The 22,639-nt window shown below is 39.6% G+C and overlaps 1 protein-coding gene across 1 annotated transcript in view; it reads right to left on the reverse strand.

Annotated features, from left to right (window-relative positions):
- Positions 1 to 12,686: 12,686 nt before the first annotated feature.
- The window catches only part of LOC126474614 (diuretic hormone receptor-like), a gene marked incomplete at its 5' end in the record, with an annotated part of 214,567 nt that continues 204,614 nt past the window's right edge, over positions 12,687 to 22,639 (reverse strand). Inside the window, one exon of the mRNA XM_050102090.1 lies at positions 12,687 to 16,136. Within this exon, the coding sequence (XP_049958047.1) occupies positions 16,079 to 16,136 (58 nt within the window). The remainder of the gene's footprint in view (positions 16,137 to 22,639) is intronic.

Consider the following 22,639-nt stretch of genomic DNA (forward strand, 5'->3'; position numbering starts at 1 on the left):
ACTATAGACCTATATCTCTGACGTCGATCTGTTGTAGAATTTTAGAACATGTTTTTTGCTCGAGTATCATGTCGTTTTTGGAAACCCAGAATCTACTATGTAGGAATCAACATGGATTCCGGAAACAGCGATCGTGTGAGACCCAACTCGCTTTATTTGTTCATGAGACCCAGAAAATATTAGATACAGGCTCCCAGGTAGATGCTATTTTTCTTGACTTCCGGAAGGCGTTCGATACAGTTCCGCACTGTCGCCTGATAAACAAAGTAAGAGCCTACGGAATATCAGACCAGCTGTGTGGCTGGATTGAAGAATTTTTAGCAAACAGAACACAGCACGTTGTTATCAATGGAGAGACGTCTACAGACGTTAAAGTAACCTCTGGCGTGCCACAGGGGAGTGTTATGGGACCATTGCTTTTCACAATATATATAAATGACCTAGTAGATAGTGTCGGAAGTTCCATGCGGCTTTTCACGGATGATGCTGTAGTATACAGAGAAGTTGCAGCATTAGAAAATTGTAGCGAAATGCAGGAAGATCTGCAGCGGATAGGCACTTGGTGCAGGGAGTGGCAACTGACCCTTAACATAGACAAATGTAATGTATTGCGAATACATTGAAAGAAGGATCCTTTATTGTATGATTATATGATTGCGGAACAAACACTGGTAGCAGTTACTTCTGTAAAATATCTGGGAGTATGCTTGCGGAACGATTTGAAGTGGAATGATCATATAAAATTAATTGTTGGTAAGGCGGGTACCAGGTTGAGATTCATTGGGAGAGTGCTTATAAAATGTAGTCCATCAACAAAGGAGGTGGCTTACAAAACACTCGTTCGACCTATACTTGAGTATTGCTCATCAGTGTGGGATCCGTACCAGATCGGTCTGACGGAGGAGATAGAGAAGATCCAAAGAAGAGCGGCGCGTTTCGTCAGAGGGTTATTTGGTAACCGTGATAGCGTTACGGAGATGTTTAGGAAACTCAAGTGGCAGACTCTGCAAGAGAGGCGCTCTGCATCGCGGTGTAGCTTGCTCGCCAGGTTTCGAGAGGGTGCGTTTCTGGATGAGGTATCGAATATATTGCTTCCCCCTACTTATACCTCCCGAGGAGATCACGAATGTAAAATTAGAGAGATTAGAGCACGCACGGAGGCTTTCAGACAGTCGTTCTTCCCGCGAACCATACGCGACTGGAACAGGAAATGGAGGTAATGACAGTGGCAACTAAAGTGCCCTCCGCCACACACCGTTGGGTGGCTTGCGGAGTATAAATGTAGATGTAGATGTAGATGTAGGAGTAGGACAGGAAAATACAGGCACTAGGAAGGTGTAAAACAGGAATGTAGTCTTTCATCCCTACTATTCAATCTATATATCAAAAAAAGGAATGATAGAAACACAAAAAAGGCTCAAACGTGGGATTAAAATTGTAGGTGAAAGGATATCAATGATAGGATTAGCTGATGACATTGCTACCTTCAGTGAAAGTGAAGAACAATTACATGATCTTCCTAATAGACAGAATAGTTAGTCCCATGGCTCATTATCACGATGAACTGTAATGATGTGGGTCGAGTCATGTTACTTTTCTTTGAGGTATCAGTCTGCTGAAGGATTTGATGCGGCCCACCATCACGAATTCCTCTCCTGTGCCAATTACCTCAGAGTAGCATTTGCAACCTACGTCCTCAATTATTAGCTGGATGTGCTCCAATCTCTGTCTTCCTCAACACTTCTACTATCTATAGCTCAATCTAGTACCATGTAAGTTATTCACTGATGTGTTAACAGAAGTCCTGTCATCATGTCAGTGTTTTCCACATATTCCTTTTCTCTCTCCCCTCAAAACGTACATTCTCATAAATTTCTTTCTAAAGTTAAGGGCCTATTTTTGATGCTAGCAGACTTCTGTTGGCCAGGAATGTCCCTTTTGGTAGTGCTAGTCTGCTTTTTAATTCCTCCTTGCTACGTCCTTCATTTGTTATTTTGCTGCCTAGGTAATAAAATTCCTTAATTTCGTCTACTTCGAGATCATCAAACTTGATGTTAAGTTTCTCGCTGTTCTCACTTCTGTTACTTCTCACTGCTTTTGTATTTCTTAGATTTACTCTCAATTTATATTCTGTACTCATTAGATTGTTCATTCTATTCAGCAGATCATGTAATTATTCTTCACTGTCACTGAAGGTAACAATGTCATCAGCTACTCTTATCATTGATATCCTTTCACCTACAATTTTAATCCCACGTTTGATCCTGTCTTGTGTTTCTATCATTTCTTTTTTGATATATAGATTGAATAGTAGGGATGAAAGACTACATTCCCGTCTTACACGGTTTCTAATCCGAGCACTTCGTTCTTGGTCGTAAACTCTTATTATTTCCGGTTGCCTCTTGTACATGGTGTATATTACCCGTCTCTCCCGACAGCTTACATCCAATTTTCCTCAGAATTTAGGACATATTGAACCATTCGACATAGTCGAACGCTTTTTCCAGGTCGAGAGCTTTACTTTACTCTTGCCTCCATTATCGACCACAACGTCTAAACTGCCAATATCGTGCCTTTACCTTTCCTAAGGCCAAACTGACCGTTATCTAACACCTCCTCACTTTTATTTTCCGTTCTTCTGCATGTTATTCCTATCAACAATTTGGAAGCATGAGCTGATAGGCTGATTGTGCGATAATTCTCGCACTGGAAAGCTATTGCAGTCTTCGGAATTTTATGGATGATATTTTTCCAAAAGGCAAATTCGTAGATTCATACATTATATACATCAGTGTGAATAGTCGGTTTGTTGCCATTTCCCACAATGACTTTAGAAACTCTGATGGAATGTTAAAGACTCCTTCTGCCTCATTTGATAATAGGTCTTCCGATGCTCTTAAATTCTGTTTCCAATATTAGATCCCCTGCCTCTTCAAACTCGACTGTTGCTCTTTCTCCTATAACAGCACACAAATCTTGTACAAACAAATCGGAAATTTATTTTAAAATTTTGCTATATACTAGAAATTCATAAGGGTTTTTGTAGTAATTCTGATATTAATTAACAATGTATACTCAACATCTTTTACAAATTACACTAATAGAAGTTCTTCGACGTAACAGACACATCAAGAAATATTTTGCATCACCCTAGTGACAAGAAGATAGACGTTGACTGTGGATATTGTATCATAGACACAGTCCCTTTGCCTATTCAGAGATGTCACTAAACCCAACCAAATATGGAAACAACCATGCATGGGCAGCGCCTATCAGACGAAGAAGGACCGACAGCCGATCAGTTCCAGTCATTCGACCAGGACGGAGGTACACGGCTCGTGTTGTATGCAGACGGTCAATACCGTGGTTCGATCGCGTCCGCATTGTTACTTTGAGCCAGCAAGGGCTCTCAACAAGGAAACTGTCCAGGCGTCTCGGAGAGTGAACCAAAGCGCGTTTTTCGGACATGCGGGAGGTACAGAAAGACAGGAACTATCGATGACATGCCTCACTCAGGCCGCGTAAGGGCTACTACTGCAGTGGATAACCGCTACCTACGGATTACGGCTCGGAGGAACCCTGACAGAAACGCCACCTTGTTGAATAATGCTTTTCGTTCAGCCACAGGACGTCGTGTTAAGACTCAATCTGTGCGCAATAGCCTGCATGATGCGCAATTTCACTATCGACTTCCATAGCGATGTCCATCTTTGCAACCACGACACCATGCAGCGCGGTGCAGATGGGCCCAACAGTATGTCAAATATACCGTTCTCTTCACGTATGAGAGTCGAATATGCCTTGAACTCGTCGGAGACGCAGTTGGAGGCAACCCGGTCAGGTTGAACGTCTGAGACACACTGTCCAGCGAGTGCGGCAAGGTGGAGGTTCCCTGCTGTTTTGGGGTGGCATTATGTGAGTCAGATGTACGCCGCTGGTGGTCATGGAAGTCGCCGTATCGGCTGTACGAATCGTGAATGCCATCCTCCGACCGATAGTGCAACCATGTCTTCAACATGTTGGCGAGGCATTCGTTTTCATGGACGACAATTCACGCCTCCATCGTGCACATCTTGTCAATGACTTCCTTCAGGTTAAGGACATCGCTCGACTAGAGTGGCCAGTACGTTCTCCAGATATTAGCCCTAGTGAACATGCCTGGTATAGATTTAAAAGGGCTGTTTATGAACGATGTGACCCACCAACCACTCTGAGGGATCTACGCCGAATCGCCGTTGAGGAGTGGCGCAATTTGGACAAACAGTGCCGCGGTCAACTTGTGCATTGTATGTCACGACGAATACAGGCGTGCATCAATGACAGGGAACGTGCTCGTTATTAGAGGTACCGGTGTTTACAGCAATCTGGACCACCACCTCTGAAGGTCTCGCTGCACAGTTGTACAATATGCAATGCGTGGTTTTCATGAGAAGTAAATAGGGCGGAAATGATGTTTGAATTGATCTATATTCCAATTTTCTATACAGTCTCCGGAACTCTCGGAACCGAGGTGATGCTAATTTTTTTTGGCGTGTGTAGAAAGAGTTGTCGAGATGAAGCTTTTTCAGTTGGTTTTCCAATTTTACCTTGTTATCTGGAAAACATTTTATACCATAGGGTGAGCTATCAAAATTTTTAGTTTTTGCACTGTGCACCACTTTTTGTGCTAAAGACAACCTTATTTTGGAGTTATGAGAGTAAGTAAATGGAGTAATTAGAATAAATACGTCAGCTGATCGACGACCGGAGGAAGTACAATAAAATGTTCACGGAAAGGGGACGCAGCAGTATAAGTCCCTTACAGAGAAAATAAACATGGAGTACTGGAGAACTAAAGGAAATGGCTGCAGGATAAATCTAAGTCGAAAAAGCAATAGATGTCAGAAGAATAGATTCAGTATACACAAAAGTAAAAACTACCTTCGATAAAATGTAGAAGCAGAGTGGTCAACATTAAGAATTCCGCAGGAAATCTTCTGTTCAGGGCAGGAATGGAAACAATACATTGAAAGACTCTAAGAGGGGTAAACTGTCTGAGGATATGCTACAAGAATTGAAAGTCTATTTAAAGGCGCTGCAGTCTGGAACCGCAAGACCGCTACGGTCGCAGGTTCGAATCCTGCCTCGGGCATGGATGTTTGTGATGTCCTTAGTTAGGTTTAACTAGTTCTAAGTTCTAGGGGACTAATGACCTCAGTCCCATAGTGCTCAGAGCCATTTGAAACATTTTGAAAGTCTGTTTGGAAGACTTAGGGGATAGAATATTACAATCGGAGCTCTGGAGGACTTGCAGTGAAGTAAGACGGAAGGTATAGATAACACTCCTTCGACGGTTCTAAAACCATTTGGTGGAATGGCAACGAAACCACTATTCAGGTAGAACCTATAAACTGTCTTCGGAACGGCGTGGATGAAATTTTTCCTAAAGTCTGATACTTTGACTTTCGGAATAATATCATCCACACAGTTTCGAAGATCGCAACGGCAGTCAGCTGCAAGAATTGTCGCACAGTCAACTTAACAGCCCAAGGTGTAAGTTCCCTGTCAAATTGCCCTTTCATTTCCGCCAGAATTTCTTCCTAAAATCCCCAACTTATCTTGAACATATGCATCGAAGACGTCCTATGGTCAGTAGCGGTCTGATGAGTCAAACTCTTTGAGGTGTGTCTCTGCAACACTATTGAAGCGTGTATGCACCTTTGTAGAGATTTCACTCCCGTAGCCAATGAGGAGCACGTCTGATTCAGATATACCATATGACAGCAGGAATTCGAACAGGGATTGGAATGCATTGTCGTTTGTTTGCGAATCCATTTTGAAGTCAAGAGCGTGTGACAGATGAAAATTTGTGGTGGACGGGGATTCGAATCCGGATTTCCCTCTTAACGCGAGCGGTCGCCTTCACCACTTCGGGTATCCGAGCACACTTCCAGGATCGAGCCAATCTTCTATACGTCAGGGAGTCCACAACGCTTCCGCTTGAACAATGCGTGATTCCCGCACCGGGAGAGACAAATATTTTATCCTCATTTTAGCCCGTTGAGCCATGAATAGACCGGTGATGGTTACAATGTATGTATTTATACAATGTCTGTGTCTGGACTTTGCAGTGTCCTTCAGACGTGGATGCACCAATTAGTTTTAAGCCTTTGATAATGGGACAAGGTAGTTCCGAAACATGTGTTGGTGGAAACACCACACGCGCATACGTACACAGCCGGTCTTAAGCAGCCTGAAACCCTGATATTCGAGCTGCTTCAACCCCTCTCCTATTTAATCTAACAGCATAATGTTTATAGTAGGACACCTCAATATTTTTATTAACAATGATCAAAGCGTTTGAAGTTCCTCGCGAATTTGTTCATAAAGTGTAACCACTATTTTTGAAATTCTTTGCAGTCTTTATAGATTTCATCCTACCCTCAATAAAAATATGGCCCAGAACTTCTTTTAAACATGAATAACGTAATTTTTGAATGTCTCTAAAATTATGCCGGTACTATCACTGTCCCTTAATTTCATTCTTTGCGGGACTTCTTAACGAATCACTGGATCCTCCAACGTATTGATGAGACGAGGAGCTTAAGTTCTGTGCAGTACGTACCACGCTGTCTATACGTAATTTATAAGAAGGTAGTTCAGGTAAATATTTTGAGGTTCACTCGTAATCATCCCACATTCGATTATAATATAACGTGCTTTCTTCTCCTCTCATCATTTTATAATGATGATACATTCGTAACTGAGTATGAGAAGAAAAGGAAAGAATTGTACAGCTTCCTATTAAAGTTCAAGAAGCTGTAAATAAAGTGTTTGTTTCAACAGTTAGTTTTATTTACCACCTTTATAAATTTGAGACATTTCTATTTAAATGCCTTTGCCACCTATAAAAGAGCCAAAGCGGTTCAAATGGTTCAAATGGCTCTGAGCACTATGGGACTCAACATCTTAGGTCATAAGTCCCCTAGAACTTAGAACTAATTAAACCTAACTAACCTAAGGACATCACACACACCCATGCCCGAGGCAGGATTCGAACCTGCGACCGTAGCAGTCCCGCGGTTCCGGACTGCAGCGCCAGAACCGCTAGACCACCGCGGCCGGCGAGCCAAAGCGGTTAACGATTTAAATGAAGCATTATCTTAACTACGGAAATACTGCAATATTGTTGACATGTTTACCAGCAAATTTCAAAATACCTATGCACTCACTGCATAGATACAGCTCATCTCACTAAACGATCACATTAGTAATTCCACCCTCAAATCGAAGCACATCAGTGGTCAAGAGAAACATGGAAATAAATGATGTTCTTCATCGGAAGCAAACGCTATTATGTTTAATAGCCTCGGTAGAGTTTCAGAACGACGTTGAACATCACAAATCGTAATGTATGTCACTATTCCCGTATTGTATTTACAGATTTACGATCAACGATTGAAAAATAACGTCTGCCGTGCTCACGTCAACTTGGGCCCTGCTACGCCTTTCCTTCGCAGCTGCATGTCTGTTTCCTCGAGAATCAAGGTTTATGTCACTTTTATTCCAGCCGTAAAAGGAACGCGAAATAAAAATTTATGGTTCACTACCCAGTTGTCTTCATGAATTATTAAGAAGTATCATCACAGCATTTATGTAATAACCTATTTCTGTAACACTGGCTACTCCTCAGATCCAGAAAATGGACAAAGGCGGAATTATTTATCTAGATATTTCTGTGTTACGCTTACTTGATACCTCCGTGAAGTTTACACAATATGGCGTGAAGGTCCATCGTGATTAATTTTTTTTCAGAGAACAAGATTGAAAGTAAGGCCTTTTCTACGTCATAGCACGCTTGTTTCTGTAACGTAACTGATGATGAAGTTTGTCAGATCACATCTGTCGTACAGCATGAAGGTTTGCTTTCAGTGTCATATAAAAAGAGAGAGGAAAATGCTACGGTGAAATTTGACAGATAATGAAACTAACTTTTTGTGGAATAGGCAGATAGGCATCTACTTGAAAGTCTGCTTCTAGTCTGTCCCATGATAATTATTACTTACCGTATTTGACAGTCTTTATAACATCTGACCGTACTCCGGGAGGATGTTGGTCAAAATCCTGCAGATTAATTTTTGGATTACATTTTCGTCACTCTTAAGGTTCCTGCTCCAACCGGTAAAAACTGAAAGCTTATAGGATAGTGTTGTTGTCAGTCTATCGGTCTGCCTGTCTGTTGAAAACCACTTTTTCAGAAACCAATAGACGTATCAGGCTGAAATCTGTGTCACATACTGAAGTCTATGTTCCCTTAGCCGTGTAAAAAGTTGAACCTTTTAACTCAATGCAGTCGATAGATACGACCATTAATGTCACATATTTTAACACTCTCAAACTCACTCATCAGAAACTATTGGATACTTACCGTTGGCCTACGGTAATGAAATCTGGTAAAAATAAAGTTTCATAGTACAAGTAAAGACTAGTCTGCGAATGTGTTCCACATATAATTTGAAACGTCGTATCCACGTGCAGTACTCGCTCCTGGTATCTAATGAAAATAAATAAATTCCGAAACGAGTCATATGAGCAATAAAGCCATTCGTTTCCTGATGTTTTACAATTGCTACCCAATCGGCCTGAATGGAGAAGTATAGAAATGGTAGCCTGCCTCCTACTTGAATCGATCACATTTATATTCTTGAGATTAACACACTCTAGAAAATCTTGCAAACCGTGGGACCGAGAGCTTGCTAGTAGCAGTGTCGATAACAGGCAAATATGGTCGAGATTTCAGATTCTCGGAGTGGATGAACTGTCTATATATATGATTAAATTTGTACGGAACCCTTCGTGCTTGAGTTCTACTTGAATCTGGTCAATTTTTCTTTTCTTCTGTGCATTTTACACGCAGACTTAATGCATTTTTATTAATAAAGCTTTCACGTTAATACGGATTCCCGGTGGACAAGGTACTCTGATAAAGTATGCCACTGAGTTGTTTACATAAGTTCAAGCATAATATGGAAACAACATTCTGTTTGTTATATTCTGATACAATAATTAATAAATTCGTTCTGGAAAGTAGCTACTGTCTAACATATATATCAGTGCAGCGTTTCAGAAATGTTAGTCGAAATTAAAAATAGAACAGTAATTTATCGCCTTTAGCCAGTTACAATATAAATCCAGGATATGCAAAACTACAGTCAGTATAAGTTTAGACACCATTGCCCATAGCAGAACAGTGATGCGGTGCTATAATTTTATTAAAGTAATAGCCAAGGTCTACATATAAAGTACAGTCTAGATCTAGATTTATACTGTTATTTTAACCATAAAGAACCACATCCTGTGGACAGTGTTATCTAAATTTACAAACAATTTACCGAGACAGTTACTACAAGATCTAAAAACTTTCAGGAAGATCAGATTGCGATCTAGACCTATTTTAACCAAAATATAGCACCACATCGTTGTTTTCCCATGGACACTGTTGTCCCAGTTTCTGAACATATTAGCGACCCAACTACCTGGAGATCAAAGGACTTTCAAGAAGATCATATAGCAGTCTAGACTGTTATTTTAACAAAATTATAGTATCAATTCGCTGTTTTCCTATGGGCAGTGTTGTGTAAAATTATGAACATTTTACCCAGACAGGTACATGGAGATCTAAAGACTTTCAGGCAGACTGAGATCTCGACTGTTATTTTAACCAACTACAGTGCTGGTTGTGGTCTTCAGTTCGAAGAGTGGTTTGGTGCAGCTCTCAACGCTAGAATACCTTGTAAAACCTCTTTATCTCTCCATAACTACTAAAAACCTACATTTATTTGAACCTGATTGCTGTAGACAAGCCTTCATCTCCCTCTACGATTTTTACCCCAACCCCCGCTCATCATACGCACACACACTTCATGCCATTACTCAATCGACGACTCCCTAGTGCCGCAGGAAGTGCACCATTCACAGAAGTCTTCTTTTAGTTGTGGCTTAAATATCTCTTCTCCCAAATTCGGCTCAGGACCCCCTAATTAATTACACGATCTCGACAACCAGTCGTCAGCATTCCACGATGAGATTTTCACACTGCAGTGGAGTGTGCGCTGATATGAAACTTCCTGGCAGATTAAAACTGTGTGCCGGACCGAGACTCGAGCTCGGGACCTTTGCCTTACGCGGGCAAGTGCTCTACCGACTGAGCTACCCAAACACGACTCACGCCCCGTCCTCACAGCTTCACTTCTGCCAGTACCTCGTCTCCTATCTTCCAAACTTCACAGAGACACTCCTACGAACCTTGCAGAACTAGCACTCATGGAAGTTTCAAATTAGCGCACTCTCCGCTGCAGTGTGAAAATCTCATTCTGGAAACGTCCCCCAGGCTGTGGCTAAGCCATGTCTCCGCAGTATCCTTTCTTTCAGGAGTGCTAGTTCTGCTAGGTTCGCTGGAGAGCTTCTGTAAAGTTTGGATAGTAGGAGACGAGATACTGGCAGAAGTAAGGCTGTGAGTACCGGGCATGAGTCGTGCTTCGGTAGCTCAGATGTTAGAGCACTTGCCCGCGAAAGGCGAGTCTCGGTCGGGTACACAGTTTTAATCTGCCAGGAAGTTTCAGTCGTCAGCATTCTTCTGTAGTAACAGGTTTCAAAACTTTAAAAATTCTCATTCCATAAACCGGTTGTCGCCGACGTCTCGGTTCAGTACGTGGATACACTCGAGAGAAACAACTTCACAAATTACTTCCCAAAACATAAATTTGTATTTGATATTAACAGAGAAACTTTTCCTACTATTTGCTAATCTAATTTATCTGCCCTTTCTACATCGACCTTCATCATTTATTACGCTGCCCAAATTGAAACACTCACCTATCGCTTTTAGTGTATCATTTCCTACTGTAATTCCCTCAGCACCGCCTGCTTTAATTTGATAACATTCCATTACCTTTCATCCTACAACCTTTTTTAAAGATACTATCCATTCCATTTAACTAATCACCCAAGTCCTTTGCCATCTCTAACAAAACTTACTACAGACTGAAAAACTTTGGATAAAATCCTGTCTCGTGCCCCCCCTCGACAACTGCTTTCCTTTCATAGCCTTCATTTTTTATTACTGCAGTCTGTTTTCGGTACATATCGCAAATTAGTTCTCACCTCCTGTGTTTTATCAATGCTACCTTCAGTTTCCTACAGCGCTTTCTAGTCAACACTACGAACGCATTTTCTAGATCTACAAATGCTTTAAACGTAGATTAGTCTTTCTATAGTATATACGTGTCTTAACGTCAGTATTGCCACATTTTTCCAAAATTAAGATTTTTCTCGGGGTCAGCTTCTGCATCTTAGAAAGAATTAGTTTAAATACTTGTATCATACAGTTACGTACATCGAATGCTAATTACGTAATTTCCCGCTGGTATACCTCATTTACTTTTGAAAATATGGGGGCATATTACATGTCTTTACGGAAACTAGCACTTACAAAGAAGAAGTTTTGAACAAAGATCAGATGTGTTACTAAGCATTTCATATGTTACTCAGAGAAAAACTAAAATCTGTTCTCAGTATTTTTACTCTGATCGTGTGTTTACCATTAAAAGCAGTTGCAGCAAGTGAAAGCAGTTCACGAAGGATTCACACCCAATTGTGGAATCTTCGTTGCGCTTTGTGCAGATCAAGTTCAAATCCGTGAAATCTTCTCGGGTGATCAGCCGAGTAAAGGCGTCGTCTTCTCGCAACGTTTCGAAGGGTTTCGTACCCATCATCTTCAAGCGAAGATGATGGGTACGAAACCCTTCGAAACGTTGCGAGAAGACGACGCCTTTACTCGGCTGATCACCCGAGAAGATTTCACGAATGGAATACGCCGAGAAAGTCTCAAATCACATTTAAGTTCAAATCCATTTGCAACCATATTTGTGCTACCTTCGAGCAACGGAATAAGGGACCACTCTTTGCTGTTTACTAAGAAAATGGCTTTTATCGTTGAAATATAAGCACAACATGTGACACAATAGTCCTAAAATAATGTCACACTATATCGTTTGTGAAAAGTGAAAAGCAACAAAGGCGGTAAGAAAATGATCTAAAATTGACTGCACTTTTGATGTTGGATAACACGTACGCTTGCTTGGACTTACAAGGCAATGTAACATGCCAACTATGGTTGCCAAGTATGGCTGAGAGATAGATTGGAAATAGACATATATACAATGGGAAGTGGACGTGCTTTCGACTTGTACTCCATTATATTACTTTGTGTTAATTGTGTGCATCGTACTTTGTCGGTAGTGGTTCTAAGAATTTTTCTCAACCTAATCATTTTAATGTTGTAACAGCGAATAATTTCAATACCCTCTATAGAACGGCACATAGACATTATTTAAATTTTGTAATGCAGTTTTAAATAAATGGTAACAGCATCGGTAACAAATGTATTCCGTAAGAGGCTTCCAATAATTCAGTATTCACCTGACTGAAGACAACGGCCCCACTCCAGTGTCAGATAATCCGCCCAAAACGTCTCCATTACTGAATTGTAGAGGTTCTGCAATTGAAAATTACATTATATCGTCTTCAGTGAGGAAATGTTACTTGAAATAAGTCATTTATTAAAGGTTACTTGATTTACAGTTATTTATCTTAGAACAGTATTAAACATAACATTTATTTTCATAATTGGAATATGTGGCAGTTGATCAATTAAAACGTGTATGACAGCGAATTACTTTCTTTATACCTTAAGTTTTACTCCTGACGTGCTTCGTAGAGAGGTTCACCAATATTTTATGAGGGATTAGTCTATTGTCTCACTGTAACTGCTTTACTTTCTCTGGTCCCATTTTCTGATAGGTATGCACACAACAATTTTGTTACAATTTCGATTCCAAAATCAATATGTTGATCAATTCGTAACATTGAATTCACAGAGTTTTTGCGATGCACAACATATTTAAGTTTTTTTCCCCATTTACACATTCTAATAGATATTAAATGGACATGTGTTTTGTTCTGGTTTTAAGGCTGTCACACTTCTGTCATAAAAACAACAAAAATTTTACTATTAAGGTAATCTTACTTCATACTCAACCAGTCGTATTTTACAGCTACTACCCCATTGTTGCATGCCCTTTTTGCAATACACAGAGTTGTGTTACGGCCACTGATATGCACTAAACGATGTTACTGATTAACCAGATTTACTAAACAATCACTTGCAGCCTGATTCATTATTGTTTTACCTTCATGTCTAACTTTCTGTTGTATGGAAATATCACATACGAAACATTTGAGATTGAGATTCAGTCTCGACACACATCATATGTATAAAAATATTATAACAGAGGCTGTGGAAAGATCATTCACTATCAGACTGAATAATTGTCGCTGTTGATCTTCAGAATCAAAGTTAGGATTAACCAAATCTTGAATTCGTGAAATTGTTCGCCAGCTGTATTTAGTGTACGTAAATATGATATCCAGTTCTTCTAGTTAATATTTTGTCAACAATACAAAATAACGGTGTCGCACGATGACGTCATTTAGCCAAGCCTTCTGGTGGAAAACATAAATTTTGCAGTACACTGTTGTATATTATGGATGAAAACGGATCAGACTTTCGTATTGAAGCATACTTCACGCTTAGCACTATGGGACAATGAAGCAGTAAATGGTGATAACATTAACCAGCAATGAATGAACCTTATTAATAATGTTCATCAATATTTGTAGTCAGAAAATTTTGTGTGTACCTCTTCCTCGGTTCTTTAGTATGTCGGGTTCTCGAGATGATTGTCGTAGCTCTCTTTTTATTGATAATATTCTTATCACTCGTGGTAATGAAATATTTAACAAGTCGTATCTGTATGTAATGCATTCGATAAATAAATGACATTTCAGTAAGTTTTCCAACTGAGATCTTGCTGCCAGCCCATCTTTTTCATGAGGTGCTAATACGAAATAATACACACCTTAGCATACCGTAATAAGTAATGTTACAGTGATAGGGGAAACAGTAAAACAATACAGTCGTAACATCACATTTATGGCCAACAAAAGACAGGAAGGTTAATATCTGTAAAAGAGGTATAGAAAGGCATTAAAAAATCGTCCCTAGTTATTACTCTGTATAAAATATTCATTCTGTTCTAAAGAAGTCTCATATTTTAGTAGAATTAAGAAATAGTAATAGTTCCTATATTAGACTTACTTTGCATTCTTCCCGTATGATTGTCATTCAACAAAGAAAAATTTTAATTTTAAAACGAAGTTTACATCCGCTTAGGTTATACTCCCATAATGCGAATGTTCATCATTCTGCGAGAGAATTAATATTTTCATGTCATATAGGTGGCTACATTTCTGTGCAGTGTTTTAGAAACTTTTCATGCCATATTGACCTGTTTTCATCATGCATAACTACGTAATGCATCTAACTCGCAAATTACTTCTTGAGCTGATATATCGGAATATACACTGTGATAAATAACTGTTATAAAATTGTGCCATTCGGGGGCTGGCGTGCTCTACATCGGCAATTGAAACTGAATACCTGAGAATTACTTGGATAGCTCATGTGTCCAAAGTAAGAAGTAAGAAATGAAATACAGCAAGTTGAAGCTTTGTGTCAGGACGTGAGGCGTGATCATCTACGGCCCACATTAAGTCCGGTATTCGCATTGTAATCGCAGTGTGACACATCATCTTCACGTCTCACAACGATTCTCTAATCATCTGTTGTATAACGAGTAATTTTCGGTGACTTTCAACTCTCCATCAATTTTAGTGGTAGCTAAACAGCAGTTGGCCTAATCAGTTATCACTGATGAGAGCCTTGTCCGAAAAACAGAAGTTTCAGAAGACAAAGATAAACGGTTCAATGGCAAACAACGTTAGCATTTGCTAATTGTATTACTCTAAAATAATCCTAAACTGAGGGAAATTTTCTTACCCATGACCTGCCAGTGACATTCGAGAAATGAGTTTGATTGATGAATATGTCAATATAAAATTAACCAAAAGAAAAATACCAAAAAATTCGTTTGAATTGACGCAAGTTCTAGGTAGCCAATTGGTAGTTTTAATGAAAGTGGACGGCAACTGTTGCGTCGTGCCGACCAAACAGAAATTCCTCTTGAGGTATGAATTACACTCGGTTGTATATTAAATACCTCACAATAAGAAGAGATGACTGTGTTACATGCGGAATTCACCTTCTGTAGCACAGGAGAATGTGAAATTGATCAGTGCTGTTCTTAATCCCTGTTAAGAATAGATTATTTAATTTATTCTCTACACAGTTCTCTAAGGTATGCAATACAACCGGTACACATTTCTCGCCTTTGCTTTGTCAGACCTACTCAGATATCAGTCCATGAGAGCTTTCGGTACACTTTCGTTGAATAATAAACAAGAGTTCAATTAATAATTTGTTAATTACTTGCAGAACGACAATCTTGGCCTTCGCCATATGGAAGAAGAAGGCGTCAGTGTTTTATGATGAACGTTTCTCAGACACTGAAGCTATTCATTATCTTCATGGATTTCATCACATTCTGCGCTGTGGCAAATGTAAAAGAGTAGTGGTTTAACTTCCTTATTATTCTCGAAATTTTCCCAACAGAAAGTGTCACTAAAACACACACACTTTGAATCCATGGCTTATACATATCTTATTTTAGTTACCTGTACTTGTTGTACAACGGAAATATTAAAGTAAATCGAAACGATATTGATTTCTATCCGAAAAGGCCACAATGACGGAATGACTTATTTGTTCACTACTGAGATTGTCGAGTGGTTCTCCGCTAACGAGACTGTCATAGACACTTAGTTGGTAAACTGTTCGTTACTGTTGAACTGTATTCAGAATCAGTGGGTTACACTACTTTCTATGAGTTCTCCTCATCAAGTCTTCTTGGAGCATGTATCACAATGAGCCAAGTGTACTCTTAAAGTTTGTTGTGTATGTGCGGTGGGCAGCAGGTGTGGTCACACGCTGCTGCTATTGCACGGCCCCCGTGGCTTGCGCTCCACTACGTGTGTCCCCCGCGCTGGTTTTGGAAGGCTGTCACCTGCAGTGCCGGCTGCCTCAGAGCTGACTGTCCGACACCTCCCTGGGGCCTCCAGCCGGCATCACGTCGCCTACCCTGCAACACAACACGCATACAGTCGTCACAGCGTCAGGAACGCAAACTGGCAGAGGAGGTTAGGGTCCATTGTTTCATCAATGTGTTAGTCACCATATAAACCAAAGATAACGTAGGTTTAGAACTGACAGAAAAGAAGAATTTCGACATGAAATAGTCTTAAACCCTTTAACTACTAGAGCTATCATTTGAGGGACAAACAGGGATCATCATCTACGACAATGCGCGTCTACGGAGGAGCTATGAAACCATGCCCCAACTACAAGCCGTATTGTACCACAAATAAATAAAACTGTGTTCTGGCTACAAGCCCCTCCACATGACATTCTTATGAAAGTGCACCCCTGCTGCAAGGCGCATCATATGACGGACCAATGAAAGCTTGCGCTTACTCCGAGTATCGTCAGACGAGGCACCAATGAAACTAGGGCCTAACTACAAGGCTCAATATAAGATAAACTAAGTGAAACCTAGCCCTCATTGTGAGGCCCATCATATGAAATACCAATGAAATTGAGTCCTAACTTTGAGGCCCATCATATGACAAACGAAAGGGGTCTATGGCATGGTACACCAATGGAAATTACCCCTAGTTATGAGGTGCATCGTATGACAAACCAATGAAACTGAGCCTTTACTATGGTGTCCATCACGTAACGTATCAATGAAAATAAAATCTTACTATGAGGTGCATCAGGTGGAAAATCAGGAAACCGAGTACCTACTATGAGTTCCATCACACGATGTACCACTGAAACTAGCCCTAAGTACAAAGCCGGTCATATGGCAATATATCAATGAAAGTGTACCCTCCCTAGGAGACCAACCATATGATAGACAGAAGAATGTATGCTATGCTTACGAGACTGATCATATGACGGACCAATGAGAGTGTGCCCACACAAGCCACTCAATAGCCCATCCCATAATATGGAACAGCATTTTTCATTGTTGAGAATAGCTGGTTGTTCTATTTCAGTAATCAGATGTTGCGTTTATACAAAAACAAAAAATAGTAATATATTACTTGCTAAATTTAATAACATGAAATAATTTATAAGGTATAGGATAATAATCGACAGACATACGCACAGATTAGCCAGCGCATAGCAAGAACCAAAGTCAAAGAGAAATATGAAAAATACGTAATTGATTTTGTGTATCTACCATGGTGTCGTTCATTCGTTCTCAGACACACTATTTACGTGAACAAAGATGCTCACTCGTGCGAACAATTCTACACCACGCGCTGTTACCTCTGTTCTTAAAGGGCTAAGTTCGATGAAGTTCGATGTTGGTTGTACTAAAGGAGCCGCAACCAGATGAAAGACAATTTCTATGAAAGTAATGTAAACATTCGGTAATTCGTCCATATATAGCGCACGTCTACAGTTTCGATCTCGTTTGAAGAGAAAGGACATTAATTACAGAGCTACCCCTGTCGTGTAGTGATTTTCATAGAACACTCACCAAATAAGCAAAAATGGTACCGACATTGTTATGTAGCATGGCGATACAGCTGGAGGTTCCATGTCACCCTTTGTTTTTCAGCTCGGAGCTAACGATAAAATAAATCTTTTGTGTTGATAAACTAAGAACGGTTCACATGGATACCAATAGTGGGAGGAGTTTTTTTTTTTTTTAATTGAATCCCTTCCCAAACAGAGAGTCAAGTAAGGCTCAAGACGACACTGTGCATTTATTAAAACAAAAGTTAAAATGCAATTGTTCAAGGAAAATTAGACTGTATAGTGCCCTAAAATTTATGGATTACGTGTCTTAAAGAAGCTGTTACCTACATAAAGAGGTTAATTTCTAAATGTATTGCCATTTCATTCAGCTCTGTAAAATTGATCTTCCCGTATTTACGAATTTTTAGTGTGTATTATACCTGTAAGTATTTTCAGGCACATTTTTCCGTAGTTTCGGAAAATACTTTTAGTTCCGTTGTGGCATTGTGTTGATGGAGTCGGCACATGCCACCCTGGCCCATGCTGTCAGCTATCTCCAAGCAGCAGCGCTACTCGGTCTCTGCTAAGAGTACTGGTTATTCTTCGTGATTTACTATTCCTGTTAGTAAACAACGTTACAACAGGTATCGCCCTAGACTAATGTGAGACGTCTCTACCCAGTGGGCACATAAAATCCCGCTTTAATAATCTTTTTGTTTGTAACAAGAACAAACTGAAGTTTTCTGTTGACAGCGAGCTTCGCATGAAATGTATGATGAGGTGTATTTGTATGGGCCGATTCCACCTACACAATACAAAAGCGGAATAGCAAATATCTGCTGAAATACGAGGGAAAATTGTTCCTGACGACTCTTAGGAACACGGATAACTGGCAGTATCCTACGTTTGTGATCCAATTCTGGGGACACAGAGTGGCATCGGCCCCCTCGGACGACGTTTAAGTGACATTGATGGCGAAACTGCAAACTCTCCACGTCCTGGTCTGTTTCATTGATGTTAGATCTCAATTACTTCCAACAAATGAATCGGAATACTAACAGTCAAGCGCTGTCATCTGTATTCTCCCTCCAGGAGCTATCAGAACTTTTTTAATTGCAGAGTACTTCATAATAACAGAATCCTCTCTAATTCGCGACATAGGAAAGAGTTAACTGTAATAAACGTACAGTAAAATAACTGCTCCATTTTGATGGCGTCGTTTATATACTCCGAACAGCTTGCGTAGCACTAAGGCCAATAACGTTACGTGGGACTCCCTACACTGTGTGCAAATCTTATAATTGAATTAGAGGAATGTAACAACATATTAAACAGTTCGCACAAGACAGAACACTGGAACTGATGGTCAGCTGGAGACCAAATGGAAAAATGGGTAACTTTTATCTTGAGTATTAACAAACCACTTCAGCTGTATTGAATTCATTATTTTTAGATCACTTCCGGTTTCGTGGCTTTTTCACATCCTCAGGCGAAAATACAGCTAAAACACTAGAGCTATAAAGCTCGTAACTTTGTACTCAATAATCGTTGTCCGCCTGCGGTGTTGTAGTTGAAGCGGTTTATTAATACCCATGGTGATTGCCCGAAGCTGCGGTTGTCTTATGTACAAGGATGTCTGCCGAGAAGCTTTTAGATTTAGGAAAAAGTACTTCAGAGAGAGATGTAACACGTTAATTCGTGTATTTCAGACATGAAATTTTTCCCCTTTTTAAAAATAATCACGCTGAAACGCATTAGTAATCATTCAGGTCCTTTTGTTGGAAGAAATTATTAAAATTATTAATTCTGTGCGCAGCAAGGTCAATTGCCCATCTCGAGTGATTTAGGGGTGCTGGTCAGGTCGGATACAGCAAGCCCTTTGACGCCCATGCGTATTCGCTCCCTCCCACGGGGCTGCGGTTGTCCACCCAGTGCTGTGACATTTCCTTTAGTACGCTAATGACCATATCCCTGGTCCCGCTCCCCCCCCCCCCCCACCCCACCCTCCGCCGATCCAACCCAGAATGATGCACGGTGGCATTTCCGATGACCCCACCACCGTCCTTCGATATTAGCTCCGTTCACAGCCGCAACGGATATTGTTTAGGTAACCTCGACCTTGATTTTGTTTATGTGAATCGAGAAGTATTTGAATAATCTCTAGGCAAGAACATACTAGTATTCCTCGTTCAACCAGCAAGCGGTTAGGTGATGACATTTCTGTTGAAGGAAATAGATTGTTCTCACACACGATATCTTGCAAATAGCACACTCAGGAGAACCGTTAAATTTGTATTCTTTCAAATTACATAACGCGATCCCACACACATTGCCGACTAATAAAAGTTACGACCATACATAGTATTGCAGCAGATACTTGGAAGTGGTCGTGGAATCATTCGCTGACAGAACCCAACATGCAATATTGTACAGCGATTATTCAGCAGCAACGAAAGTAACTTAGGGAGAGTAAAAGCATAGCAACATTCTGAAGTAGCGTTTAGTGATGGAAGCAAGACTTTAGAAAAATCAACATCCTATTATACTAAATTAGATGCACTTTTCGTTTCGTAGACCCGTAGGAGAAGATTCTCCAGGACGCAAAACATGTCCGAAAACAAGAATACACAATCAATGTTTACAGAGAAAGAAAAGGCGTGCCATTGTAACTCCCACATATCGCAAGTGAAATTTCCTAATGCATGTGAAATCAGTCCAAAAAATCATAACCATATTTTTCTTTAAAGGTAGTACCAAATTTATCACAAGAAATGTAAATGTTTAGCACATTAAGGTACATATGAGGATTTTTAGGATATTGCAGCCAAGCGTGATAATATACACAAATCGTCCTATAACGTTTGTTTAGATTGATCAAATGACTCCTCTGAAGTTACGGACGTATTACTCACATTATTTGATGTTATTACTAATATATACGCATCAGTCAGTTCAGTTAAGAAATTCTTAAGTAGAGTAGGAGTTGGCTACCAGTAAATCCTTTAAGCTCCTGTTTAACTGAACTTAATTAGTAGTTATACTAGTTATGGCTGCTGGTAAATCATAGTAAATGCGTATTCCTGATTAATGGTAATCTTTCTTATCTAAAATATGTTACTTAAAAATCATTTTGAAGATTATTCTTGTTTTACTGGTTCTATGAAATGAATTGGTGAACCGGATATATAGAATCAGTAACCAGTTCCTTAACAGGTCACCAGCCAATGTTCTTGAGTTAATACAACAAATAATTCTTCTTAAAAGTTTTAGCTTTTCTTGATGGATACCCCAAGAAAACTATTCTGTATGACATTACAGAATGAAAGTAAGCGAAGAATACTACCTTTGTTCTTTTTTATGGCTTACGTCTGCCAATATCCACGATTCAAACAGAGGTATCTTTAGGCGTTTCGACAGTTCTGTGGTACACTCCTCACTGTCGAAGATATTATTAAGCTGTAATCCTAAGAATTTAACGCTGCCTTTAAGCATATACTTGAAGAAAAGAAACCACTTCTCACTTTTAAACTGCATATAGTCTGTTTCATCAAAGTTTACTGTCAAAGAACCTTCTAGGAACCAATTATTAATGTTCATGAACATTTCATTAGCCGATTTTTCTAACAATATATATAATTTGCTACTTTTTCCAATGTTTGTATCATCTGCTAACAAAACAAACTTGACATCTGGAAATGTTGCCGATGAAAGGAAACTCATACGCCCAAGAAAAAGTAGGGTTCTAGGATGGAACCTCGTGGGAGACGACTTATAATGAATTCCCCGTAGGTTGATATCAGATAGTTGCAGACAGGTCTGTTTCGTAACGGCACTTTTTCCTGTCACAAAGATACGATAGTTAATGATATGGTGTCTAATTTATAAAAGGAGGATAATGTAATTTACACAGTCAAATACCTTTCACCTGTCACAACACTCACAACCAGCATGTTATTTACTGTCTACTGAATTAAGTACATTCTCGCTGTTTGAGTAGATAACCTCCTCAATGATGCAACCTTTTACTAGTCAGAACGGCGTCTTTGACAACATATTTATGATGGTTAAGAAGAAGATTCGAATTGACTGTTCTACCATTTTCGACAATGCTGGTAAAATAGAAATCGGATGTAAATTTGATAGAATTCATTATGCTCTTTTCTTACTCAAATGGTTAACTTCAGCATATTCCAACCATTCAGAAAACATTCCACTGAGGTATGACAAGGTACACAAATAATTTTACAAGTTACTTAGTTTAGAAGCATTCTCACAAAGTAGATTAGTTGGCGTTTTACCATAGCTACTAGTATTTTTTCGTAGCTACTAGCATTTTTTGATTAAAAAAATTATGGCGGCCATTACACCTGCTGGTATAATGAGCGTCATATTCACACTGCTGAAGTTGTTTGTAATGACTGGTCTGAGTCATTTCACAGCAACATCTACTGAGCCTCAGAATCCCACCGTTTCTGTAACAATTATGAAATTCTTAATAAAATGTTTTTCAAGGCTGCACACATCTGTTAACCAATATATAATTTACTATTGTTGCTATCTTCTCTTACTCCTATGTGGTTCTTTCAGTCTCTTCCTTCATTTTTATCCCATATTGTCTACATCTTTTCATCTGATGTGACTATATTCTTTTCGTAATGCGTTTGCTTAGATGTTTCTATTACTATCTTCAATATTTTGCAGTATGCGTTTTCTTCGCTGTAGTGTCAGCCAGTACTGTGAAAATTACGCACTATGTAAGTGTAATGTAATTGTCTAATTTGCTCACGACATTTTTCGGTCGCCATTGGTCCACTGTCAGGTTCTTGTTTTAAGTGAGATAGTGTCGTCTCAAAACATGTTATGATATATAGTTGCGTATATTTGACAGTTGGTGCATAATTTTCTCGGTGATTATTGGTGATACAGTTGTACTATGGCTGCACAGCTGATAACCTGTAACATAAAAGTCAGAATTGTTCCTGACTGACATAAACAGTTACCTTTTTGTCTTACAAGTCACCTTTATTCCATAGGCGAAATTAGACCTTTGGT

Source organism: Schistocerca serialis, chromosome 4 (assembly GCF_023864345.2).
Source record: "Schistocerca serialis cubense isolate TAMUIC-IGC-003099 chromosome 4, iqSchSeri2.2, whole genome shotgun sequence".
NCBI classification, from domain to species: domain Eukaryota; kingdom Metazoa; phylum Arthropoda; class Insecta; order Orthoptera; family Acrididae; genus Schistocerca; species Schistocerca serialis.